General features: G+C 40.1%; 1 protein-coding gene across 1 annotated transcript; it reads right to left on the bottom strand.

Moving 5' to 3' along the window:
• Positions 1 to 4,328: 4,328 nt before the first annotated feature.
• On the bottom strand, positions 4,329 to 8,063 carry LOC119017027 (neoverrucotoxin subunit alpha-like). Its single transcript, XM_037093415.1, has 3 exons — positions 7,970 to 8,063; positions 5,017 to 6,462; positions 4,329 to 4,894 (listed from the first exon to the last, which is right to left on the bottom strand). Exons 1-3 carry the CDS (start codon positions 8,061 to 8,063, stop codon positions 4,329 to 4,331), a joined length of 2,106 nt encoding a protein of 701 aa, XP_036949310.1.
• Between the last annotated feature and the right edge of the window lie 4,243 nt (positions 8,064 to 12,306).

The raw sequence follows: 12,306 nt of genomic DNA, 5'->3' as shown, positions 1-12,306 counted from the left end.
GCAGGCTTGAATTTGACCATTTTTAGTTTTATTATTATTATTTTTTTACACTCAAAATGTGTAAAACATCATCAAATCATACCTGCATTGAAACGGCTGGTTTCCAGTTCAGAAGTCACCATAAACTTATTGTTCTCCTGCTGTTTTAAGAACAAATACATGCTTTTTTTTTGTTTCTTTTTAGTGTTCCCAAGCCTTTGGGGAACTTATTTAATTAACAACATCTGTGTTTATTTGGTGAGTGTTTGAGTGGCCCGCGGAATCAATTTTCTGTATGTTACACCCTGACATAAGCAACACGGAATGGGACTTTGGCACAAACAGGCGAGGGTGATGTAATTTTCGGGATGGAAGGGACACGAGGCACCACACACACACCACGCATCCTTAAAAAATATGTTGTGAATCTCAGGACAAGATGTTAAACACCAAACTCTGTATTTCCTAAGAAGGGATCGCTCTGCAATCCTGTCCTCACAGATGATTTGGTTTTAGTTGGGTGGTGGTGGCGGTGGCAGCCAGATGTTGTTTTCAGGTCCTGTTAATGACTTTCAAACCATCCGGGGGGGGGGACAAAGAGGAGAAGTTAGTGTTGGCAATCTCACTCATGAAGAAACCCCATGTTTTTTGACTCAACAGTGAGATAAATCAGGTGGAGGAGCCAGAAAAAAATGGTGGCCCTGAGAGCTCACAGCATTGCAACTAAAGAAAACACATGCAAAAAGACAGAACACAAGCAAATTAAGAAAACATCTTCATCAATTTGACAATACATGCGCAGCAAAGACCGCAACGTAACACATTTGAAAAAAGCAATGCAAACAGACCGCAAGTTGTTGAGTCATAGCGATCCAGAATATGAGCTGGTCAAAGTAGATGCTGTAGTGTCTGTGTGTTTCCTACACATCCTGGGGTTTAAAACAATAGTGAATAGGAGGAAGACAGGATGAGACGGGACCAGATGCTCCCCTTAGACAACTGCGGGAATGTGACAGTGTGAGGGTCCCCACAACCAGGAGCCCTGATCAGCCCTGAGGTGGGCATCAGAGATAAGCTACAGGAAGGAGCCCACACCAGAGGTTAAGAGCTGACTCAAGGTATACATTGTCATTTAAGTGTAGAGAGACCATCCTGTCCACTTTAGCTGACATCAGCAAAGTTAAGTAACGCACACAAGAGTTATTTCATAGAGGATGTGAGGCAGACCCATCCTTCTCTTCTTTCCCATTGGATAGATGTACCTTGAACCCACCAAAGTGACCAATTGGGACAAGTAGGCGGTTATGGAGAACAGACTTTAAAAAAGGCCCCCACACCAGAGAAAGGGGGGTGGCATTTGGTAGAATTCCTAAGATCGAAGGCGTAGGAGTTCTGATAGGGCAAGAGGGCAAAAACGTTTGGCATTACTTTGCCCTGTTTGGAGAACATCAGATGTGGGGCCACACTCTGCTCGGACGCTCGGCTAACCGAAGTTTGTCTCAATAAAGACTGCTCTATCATTCCACCCAGCCTTGCCTCCGCAGAATTCTTTTATCAACATACTACATGCCGACACCTTTGAGGAAGACAGCCCAGAAACTACAATGCCCAAACTGTAGCATTTTAAAGATGCAAAATGCCTCTAGTATACCAACTGACTTCAAAGTGTCACTCCACCCGCTGGTCTCAGATTGTGAAAATGAAAAATTAAGTATTGATCCTACGTATTAAAAGAGCTTTATTTTTTCTTACAAAAAATGAAACAAGAGTTTTATATCATAATCAGTGATAAAAGGTGAAAACATGTCAGAATTTGCCACCTGCTGAATTCATGATTAGAACAAATGGAGTTAGTGCTAAATGCTGCCAACAGTAGCTGAGGGAGTGATGGCGCTGGAGTGGTAACTTCAGAAAGCTCTTTCAACATGAAGCTTCACATTTTGCTGATAATTTCTGAAAATATGTGAACGCTTCTAAAATTCAAACATATTGCATCTTGTAAATAAACATTTTTTGTCTCTAGAATCATCTAGTGGGCAGATTTGAATATTATGGCGGGTCAGCTTCATCCCATGGGCCCAACTTTGTGCAGCCCTGCTCTGAAGAGTCTGAAAAGAAGATTAAATGAATGCATCAGCCTTTCACATAGACTCGAGGATCTCTTTACCTGTGGACGACCAGATCTGACCACCTCAAAAAGAAGTCAAGTCAAGAGCTTTGGTTGGAATATACATAATACACTCCAGTTTTATTTGAGCTATTTGGTTTAAATCACAAAACAGTTGAAAGAAAAAGTACAGAAATGAGTTCAAATGACAAAAGATTCCTTTTCTAAGGTCAGCACAAATCGAAGGTCAAAAAACAAAAAGGAAAAACGTCCAAAAATCAGCCCTAGCATCACTGAGCTCTACCTTTTCTGCCTTCACACCTCAACAACAACTGTAGCTCAGCTCATTTCTCTCAACAGACAACATTGTTCGTCAAACAGGATCTAGCATATCAGTATATCGGGAGAGTCTCAGCACCCCTTACATTTTGGGTGAACAGGCCACAGGAAGGTGTCAGCTGGTGCAGCAGCCCGTAGATCAACTTAAAATCAAATCACAAACTCATCTGTCGGTTGGTGGAGGTAGCGGCATCATCAACACGTCTGTCAGACTTCTCGCTGTTCAGGTGTCAGGGCAGAGGACAGTCGGTCACAGGACATATATTTCCATCTGACTTCAAATGAGTTCATTCAAAAGATTCAAGAACAATAAATTATAAGAACAATAAGAAAGTTACACAGGAGGCAGGACAGTGGCCAATAAAACCCCCAATTGTACCTAAGAGCAGAGTTAAGGTACAGATTTGAGAAAAACAAAGATTCCCCTTTTAGTCTAGACAGGTGACTAACTTTAAAATGCATCATGAAGAAACATGCTAAATGAAACAATCTGCACTTAACATAAATATAAATTCCACGAAACCTCTTAACCCGCATGTTTAACATAACAATCATATATTGATATAAGCTCTATAAGTATCAGGAATTATAAAATAAAGTTATAATCAACAAGTAACTGATATTCCAGTCAATGAAAGTCTAAACCAAACCAATATGAGAAGATTGTGCATAAACTCAGCATGGACTACTACATAGAAAATGACATATTTCAGCTCTGGAACCATCAGTGTTGTGCTTAAAGTCTTAACAGATTTTTTTTTTTTTTTTTTTATCAGAACATGAATTAATTAGAGTGCTTAATAAGACATTCATTGAACTTTAAGTCAGGTCAGATCCCTCTTTTATTCTGAAAAGACAATTCTTTAAATAATAATGCACAAAGAAAAAGAAACAAATGTTAATCAAACAATCACCACTTAAACCATATCCCTGTTAAAGGTAATATTGATAACATGTAGACAAATCATTTTACTTTTAAAAGTAATGCATCTACCGAAATGTAGAAAGGTACAGAAAAAAAAGTAAAGACATTACTATGATTGTGAAAGTTAATTTTTAAAAGTTTGTCAGGTCAGAAGTTATTGTTTTGTTTATCTCTCTGTCAGAATACCAACAGTTGGTTTCAACTTCTAACAGGTCTGTCAGCGAATAGAATAACTCCATTGGAATCATGTGGTATCTCTGTTTAGTCAGCACACACAGTCTTAGTTGTTACCAGTTTGTTTGAATAATGTAAGAATGTTTGAGTTCTACAGTATGGACCCAGCACCTGTACTGCCCTAGCTAGCGCTAGCGACTTTAAAGTCAGCGTATGCGTTAGCTAGTTTTAGGTAGTCGGATAGCGTAGGCAACAATAGCTACAACAGACTGGCAACCACTTGAGGGGGTAAATCAGGTGCTCAAGGGCACTGTTCAAGCCCGTCAGGAAGACCGCTAGTTTTCATAGTGGCCAAACTGTGAAATCACATTGTCACATGATGCACTGCGGCCCAAAAAGACTTTGTCGCATAAGCTAATAAGCGAAAAAAAAAAAAGCCTTAAAAGCATTTCCCCATGGAACGCCATTACAAAGGAGACATCTGTAAAACTGTTGACACCAAGAACTGCAAACACGGTCGATTATGAATGATTGATCCACGGTGGTTTTATATTTGTAAAACTTTTGAAACTCTACTGCACATATTCAGTGAGCTGCATAACCAAGAAGTAAACTTTTTTGGCGTATATACAAGGCGACAAGCGATTCTCATCGGGCACCATCTTTGCATCTGGTGTCTGGTTATTATATAAATCTATGGGGCAGATGATTGGAACGACAGCAGTGTCGTGTGGTGATGGGGGAGATGGAATGACTCGTTTAGTGTCTGAATGTTATCAGCGAGACTTTTAACAGACCGAGAATCTAACACATCTGTGATTGCTCGTATTCAATCGGACAAATGTGTGCGTAATTGTAATATTCGTAAGCCCACAGGCCTGGGTACAGCGGCTCAGTGAAGCAGGAGTCAAAGGTGTAAAGATGTTCCAGGGTGTTCGAGAAGACCCTGTAGAAGGACAGAGTGCCACCTTTATGGTCGAGAAACACCCCAAGTTTGCTGACACCTCTGCGGGGAATAGGAGCAGCCCACACCTCACCATTATGCCAAGCCTTAAGTTGGCCTTTGCTTTTGCCGAAACGCCACGATACTGAGTTACATCCAAGCTCAGTGTCCTCACCGCTCCCTTTTCGTGCAACATCCTTGTATGTAAGAAGTACACAAACATAATCATTTGAGCCGTTACTCATCTCTACCTCCCAGTAATGGCGCCCAGTCAACCCCTGTTTGCACAACACCTGAGTGTGAACATCAAACCTCTCTGGGTGATCGGGATAGTACAGCCAGCTGTTACATGTCGCCTTCTTGTTTTCCTCAGATAGATGGAGGTAGCCGTTTGCTGTGTTTGGGTCCAGGGTGAGATCACAGGCGTCTGATGGAGAATCCAATACAAGATGTGTGATTAATCACTCTCGTGGAGAAAAACTGATTTTCTCAAGCAGTGAAATTTATGCAGCGTATTTATGACTCAGAGAAGCACAGCAAATGACTTACACCAGATCAAATCTCTTTTGTTTGTGATAGCCTTGATAGGAGGGAGGGCCGGCTTCGAAAAATCCTCAGTGACCAGTTTGGCGTCCTTGTAGTGGTAGATGGTTGCTCCTGTGAAGTTCTTATTATCAATGGCGGCGACAAGGAAACGGAATTGGCGGCTGTTCTTCAGTGCTCTGGCAAGATGGTGGACACTTTTGGCTTTTTGTCTCATCTTGTCAAGAACATCACCTGAGTAGTACCACGGGTCTTCGTGGATACTCTCTTTTTCAAACGAATGCACGTAGTGGTCCATCGCATTCAGGCAGGGGTCAGCGCTCTCCAGGGAGGTGAAGACGAAGCACAGGACATCTTCGACGCCCGCAGCAAGCACCTCCCTGTCCAGCTCTGACTCATTTGGGACGATCTTTGTTCCCTCCATCATTTCCACACAGGACCTGATGACGTTGATTTCCCTCTCTTTATGATCCAGCCATTTGTCTAGTTTTTCATGACTGAATGGTGACTTGTTTCTGTCATCAAGGAGCTTTTCTACCGAGCTCTCGTCTTCTTTACCGTCACGGATGAGGGGAAATTTATCCCTCATGTTCTTCCGGAGCTTGGATGCATACAGATCGCACCGTGTTTTAAAATCGTTTAACTCCTCTCGGATCTGTGGAAACTTCTCTACCACCGGGTCCTCCAGGGACTCTTCGCATCTCATTTCCATTGCCCGTAAATCTTCGAGAGCATCCTGCGCCTTCCACACTAATCCGGCGCTGATCTCTCTCTTCAGCTCAGATGCAGTGGTGTCATAACTCTTCAGAGGCATCAGCCAGACCATCACTGGCACACTCTTCTCTCCATCTTCTCCCAGCAGATTTGGAAGTTCTGCATAGGTCATCACTGCATCTTCAAATGTTACAGGGTAACTTTCAAGAATGAAGTCTCCGTAGAATTTGAAGGAGAATCTGTTAGTCAGTTCTTTTTCTTCGTCAGTCAACTTGATGTCAACTTTACCCCCAGAATTAAATAAGGGGATCTTCCCGATCACAGCCTTCATGTTTCCCTGGACGTCCTGAACGCTGCTGGCTTCTAACTTCTCACTGTCAAACACAAAGAAAGCATTTGCCCCATAAAGGATTCCTGTGACTACATGTGTTGCTGTGGTGTTCTTGATGAAGTCTTTCTTTTCGGTGATCATGGCTTCAAGTTGAGTCAATGACAACTGTTTCAAGTTTGTGGTAGATTTGTACCAACACGTCACTCTGCTCTGATTCTTGAATTTCTTCGTATCCTTCAGATACTTGGCAGATCCTCCAACTTCAACCAGTCCACACAGGAAACTGGCCTTCAGAGAGGCTTCAATGTCCATCAGAGAGGATTTGGATTCAATGCAGTCAGAAGTAGTTACTTCGAATGTGCTGAACCGCTTCGGGGTAATAGTTGTCTGCCCTTGGAGAGTTAAGCCTACAGAAAAAAGAAAACATCAGTAGCCTGTTAGAGCATGGACAGAATTCCAAAATCCAAAATGCTAAAAATCATTTGGATTTCCAAAGCTTCATCACGAAGGTATTCTTGGACCAAAACAACGGAGAACCTGTGACAGTAGAACTGATTGTTTTGCAGATAGCCGCTGGTCTATCAGTGAGGTTTAAGTGACAGACAAAAATGCTTTCAACGCAATCACATCACAAAACATGAAATCAAGGACAGCATGTGTAAACAAGTATGAATGTTTTTTCTTGAAGCTGTTTCTCACACAAATAAGTCGATAACTGCTTGAATCTGCTGCTACGAGTCTCAACTACTGGCACATATTACACTGACAACTGATGTTCGTCTGCTGGACAACAAGAGGTGATCCAACAAGAGGTGATCCATTGTTATTGGTGGTATTGAGTTTCTAGAATCATTACATCCCTGGTGTTTAGTGGTGTTGTTGATTGATTCAGGACATTTTTATACAGAGCGTTCTACATATTGTGTTATAGATATGCAAAGCCACTGCCCTCTATAGGTTGAAACTCAGCTATTGCAGTTTAATTTTGCAGTCAGCAGATCCTGAGGCAGGCGACAGCTTTATATTATTATTATTATTATTATTATTATTATTATTATTATTATTATTATTATTATTATTATTGTTGTTGTTGTTATTATTATCATTATTATTATTATTATTACTATTACTATTACTATTACTATTACTATTACTATTACTATTATTATTATTATTATTATTATTATTATTATTATTATACTTTTAGTTTTGTTAATATCAATATCTCACTTAGTAAAGCTGTTATTACTGTTGTGGCTACAGTACCCTGTCCACATCTCTCCCATGCTTTCTCCCCCCACCCTCCCTGCCTCACCTCTCTCTCTCTGCACTCAGACTCACAGTCGTAATCAGGCGTCACTGCGTGACATTACCACTCTCTCTCCTTTTCAAATCAGATTAAATCAGATGCCTGATACACAGCAGAAATCTTCAGTGGGAAATAAAGGGACAGGATAGATGACATTGAATATTACACAAAATGTATTTGATAGCGAGAGAGGAGAAAACTGAGTCTTGAGTTTGAGTCAAGCATAGTTTTGCTCACACCCCCACTCTCATGCAAACCAGGCTTCCAGCCAGAGAGCAGGAGGGCAGAGAGCGCGAGTGGCAGGGCAGCACACACATTAACGATTACAACAAAACCATGTCCTCTCTTCTCTAACCTCCTAGAACCAGCCTCCACTCAGTCAGGATTCACACAGCAACACTGGTGACATGAAATAACAACAATAAATGTTGGTTGGTCATTGTTGTTGTTGTTATTGTTGTTGGGACAATAGTCAGCCTTTGCTCATTCTCTCTGTAGTGTATATGAATGTAGGTTTGATTAAAATAGTGTCACCATTTAATGACACAACTTTAAAGACAAGTAGAATGAAACATGTTCCTAATATGAGTTAAGTCAAGACTTACCTGTGATCAGTTGATCTTCCAGAGCATCGTAGAGAGTTCCAAGGGTGAAAGCTCGACCCAGGGCAGCAACTTTAAGGGGATCTGAGCAGTCCATTTCTTCAACCTGTAGAGAAAAGTCAGGTTAGTGAGCACATTGCCTTCTGTACTTCATTTACACCGTGTTTATAACAGGAGGAGTCAGCCTGCAAGTCTACCGTGTGCATGTATTACTTCCCTGTAAACACTGTTACACAGACTGGAGCACTGAAAAAGTGTAAACACAGTTTAAAAAAGTTTTTTTTTTTTAATCTCTTTTCCTTGTCTAGTTTGTCCTCACCTGGTGAAAGGTGTGTAGATCAGCTGAGTTGTGAGAGTCTTCTTGACTTCTAACTGGAACTTCCAGAGCGATCAGTGATGCTGCAGGATTCCTTAAATCCTCTCAGATACTGACTCCTCCCATGACGTGAAGCCTTTCCACAGAAATGATTAAGATAAAGTCTGCCGCATTTCTGTGGAATAATAAAGTTGAACAGGTTCAAAACCTCAGGCCCATCCATGACTTTGATCCAGATGAACCTCTGGCTCCAGTGGTGACACATGCTCCGTCTCCTAATCCTTTGTTAATGTTCGTTTTTACATCCACAACCGGGTTATTTGAGTTGAATTATCATTTATATACCTTTTCTCCTGAAGTGAACTGAAAAATGATTAGGTTAGTAAATCCACCCATATGTCCTGCATGGGCCAAAATGACACATGCAGTTGACCCTATGACCTGCCATGTGAGGCCTTTTCTGTCTTACAGAGACCCCTCAGAGTGTCTCAATGCACGGACAAATACAGCCAAGATAAGTACGTTGTATGACTTCTGATCAAACCTCAGAGAGTAATTGCTGATTTTTTCCACAAATGACTGACGGGACTGAAAATACCAAATACCAGAGATGTGGACTGAGTCTTTGTGACTTGGACTCAAGTCGACTCGAGTCACTTTTTGATGACTTATCAGAAAATGAATAACTTGAGACTCGACTCGGATGTCGGAAACTCGTAACTTGACTTGAGATTGAGGATCATCTCAGTTTTAAGTCTGACATAATCCTTAAAATGTACTCAAACTAGATTAATAAACAAACTCCATTATAATATATGACTTAAAGCAAAGCTGGTTAACAAGAGATTTGCAAAAAGTTAAAGATTGAAAGACCTTTTTTTAAAAAATTCTAATGAACCAGGCTTCAGTCTTCACAATACCAGACTCTGAACAACACAGCTAAGCCAAACCATACTTCATCAGTGTATCTGGCCACTGCAAATTATTTCCTAAAAGTCAAGCATTTCCAAACTATAAAATATAACTTTCTAACTCTATACTTATTTTTCTGTTGGATTTGTAACCCTGGTGGAAAAGATACCTGTTTCTGCCAATCAAACATATGAATGTACTTACTGTCAGCTTTTATTACATAATATTTCACTAAAAAATAAATCTAATCAGAATGAATGCTTTACCTATTTTTCTTTCCTTCATACCTGCCAAGTTAAATTGAAATATATTGTACTTTAAACCCACCAAACTCTTGACCCACTCCATCACCAGAATGTGTTGACAAAAGCTTCATATCTCAAGAATTACAGTCAGTACTAAAAACACCATTTCTGACAGAGATGATATTTGAATGGCTGTTGTGGCTGAAAGCATGCGGGTTGAAAAACGTGTGGGATAGGAATAATTACGAAGAAGATGTGAATATTCACACTAATGACACTGCAGCTGCAGCTCGCTGACATCATGAACCAACAACTGAACAATTTCAGTTGACATATTTATGGTTACATCATTGAAAATAAGAGCTTTCAACCCTGCTGATAAGAGAGAGGTGGTTCTATTTGATGTTCTTGTGGTGAAACTTTCAGAAACTGTCTGAAGCATGAGAGTGCGCGCGCGCGCGCACACACACACACACACACACACACACACACACACACACACACACACACTCTTTTACTCTGCAGAGCGACTCACCCTGTACAGTATATTATGCTGGTGTTGTCCCCATGTAATGTGAAGAGTTCATTCTCAAAATGAACAAAGCAACACCAGTGGGTTTGATATTCCCTTGAGTACTCTTGATGACACACTTTTAACCGATATTGCAATCAGTTGTGTGTAAAATTGTTATAATTTCATTGCTTAGTGTGTGTCATATTTCAATGCAGTTACTGCAGAGAAATTTGCCATCACTTTTTTTTCTGAATTTCTTGGCAACAGTTTTGGAAAAACAAAACAAAACAAAATCTCTTTTATGCTTTCTTCATGTTTCGACAGAACAAAAATATATCCCAATATCCCAGAACTTGTTCTGGGTGGTGTCTTTTCCTTTAAACAAGATTACATGTTGATGATTTGAGTAGGATGGTGTTTTGCTTCATGCTCCTCTATAGTCATACCTTAAAATCATTCACCCATGAAGATGAAGCAGATTGTCTTCTTCAGTACCAGCTTCATGGTGGTTGTGGCAGTAAGAAAGGGGGTTTTGTCCAGGCAGAGATCCAAAACAGATCTGGGGAATTATAAAGCTTCTATAGGTCTTATAAAAGCAAGATCAGAAAGTTTTTACATATCTGCATGTTAATGAAAGAGCTACAGAACGTTGTATTATTATATCGCTTTGTCTTTGATCTATTTCAGGAAACATCCTGGTCTGAAACTATCAACTCTCTTATAGCTCCAGTGTGTAGTATTTGAGTAGGGGCAATTAGATTTTTTTCTGAAGATGTTGGAGAAGTTCCAGGAGCTACAGTGGGCCCTCAGCTATTACTGTAAATATCACACTGTAATGCAGGGGTAACCCCTTACATGCACACAGCGCAAGTGACAACATTAACAATAACAACTGTATGTCACATTAAAAATAAGAACATTAACAATAACAACTCTCCAGTGATCATTCAAACACTGTGTCAGATCTGCCCAACATCACAAAGTCAGCAATTTGGGAAATGCAATAAACCTGTGTGCAATGATCACAGCAAGAAGAAACACTTCTTCTCTCTCTCTCCCTGCAGTCCCAGGTTAAGTTCGTTTAAACGAGAGAAAATGTCAGACAAAGTGTGCCAGTTGACTGAGCCACACATCTGATAAGGGGAAGTCGTTGTCCTGTAAGAATATTTGGACCTCTCTGTGCGATTAAAAAAAAGCCTTATGAAGCAAGAGTTGGACATGCACGCTGCCCATCTCATCACAGAGCACATGGAATAGGCAAGAATGCACGCTGGAAAAGGGACAGAATACAAACTTTTGTTTTGGATGGATACGAGATGCAGCAGCAAGAGACTTGGGAGTGCATGAAAAAGAGTTTTGCTCAACTGTTATATGTAAACCTTGCGTGGATACATTAAAATGTGGTGGTTGATATGAAAATACTTCAAATCAAAGCAAGAAATAAAAGTGCAGATCCAGTGAGTTGGTTTTATGAACATTAAAGCTGCAGTCTGGAGTTACTCTCAGAGGTGGAGTACTATCATTCTGAAGTGAAATCAGTTTGTGGAAACTGGTAGTTCCTTTTTAATGTACATCTGAATTTGAGAGAAATGTTGAAAATATTTTAAATTTCAGAGAGCTTACATTTTGAAATTCCACATCAGAACTTCCTGGTATTACATGAGTGACACTTTGGGGTGGAGTAGGCTACTATCAGTCCGATGTAAAATGTACTTGTGGAAACAGGTAGTTTCCTTGAAATATTGGAATTTATATGTTAGTATTTGACATTTCAGAGGGCTTTAATTATGAAATCCCACATTAGAAATTCACAGTATTTTAAAAGGGACTCTCTGAGGTGGAGTACTTTCAATTCTAACTGAAATTAGTATTTGGAAACGGGCAGTTTCCTCCTAATAACAATCTGAATTAAGAGAGAAATATTAGAAAATGTTCACATTTTAGAGGGCTGAAATTCCACATCAGAACTTCCTGGTATAATTTGAGTGACTCTCTGAGGTGAAGAACTACCCCTCTGGCTTGAATTAGGTCTGTGAAAACAGGCTGTTTCCTTGAAATATCAATCTGAATTGAAAGGGAAATACTGAAAATATTTCACATTTCAGAGGGCTTTAATTTTGAAATCCCACATCAGAACTTCATGATATTGTTAAAGGGACTCTATGAGGTGGAGTATTATCAATCTGAACTGAAATTAGTATTTGGAAACAGGTAGTTTTGTCCCAATATCAATCTGAATTCATATTGAAATACTGAAAATATTTTACGTTTCAGAAGACTTTAATTTTGAGAACTTCCTGGTATTATTTGAGTAGGAGTACTATCATTCTGAACAGAAATTAGGCTGTGGAAA

This window comes from Acanthopagrus latus, chromosome 3, assembly GCF_904848185.1.
Source record: "Acanthopagrus latus isolate v.2019 chromosome 3, fAcaLat1.1, whole genome shotgun sequence".
NCBI classification, from domain to species: Eukaryota; Metazoa; Chordata; class Actinopteri; order Spariformes; family Sparidae; genus Acanthopagrus; species Acanthopagrus latus.
This window is presented reverse-complemented; position numbering and strand designations above follow the sequence as displayed.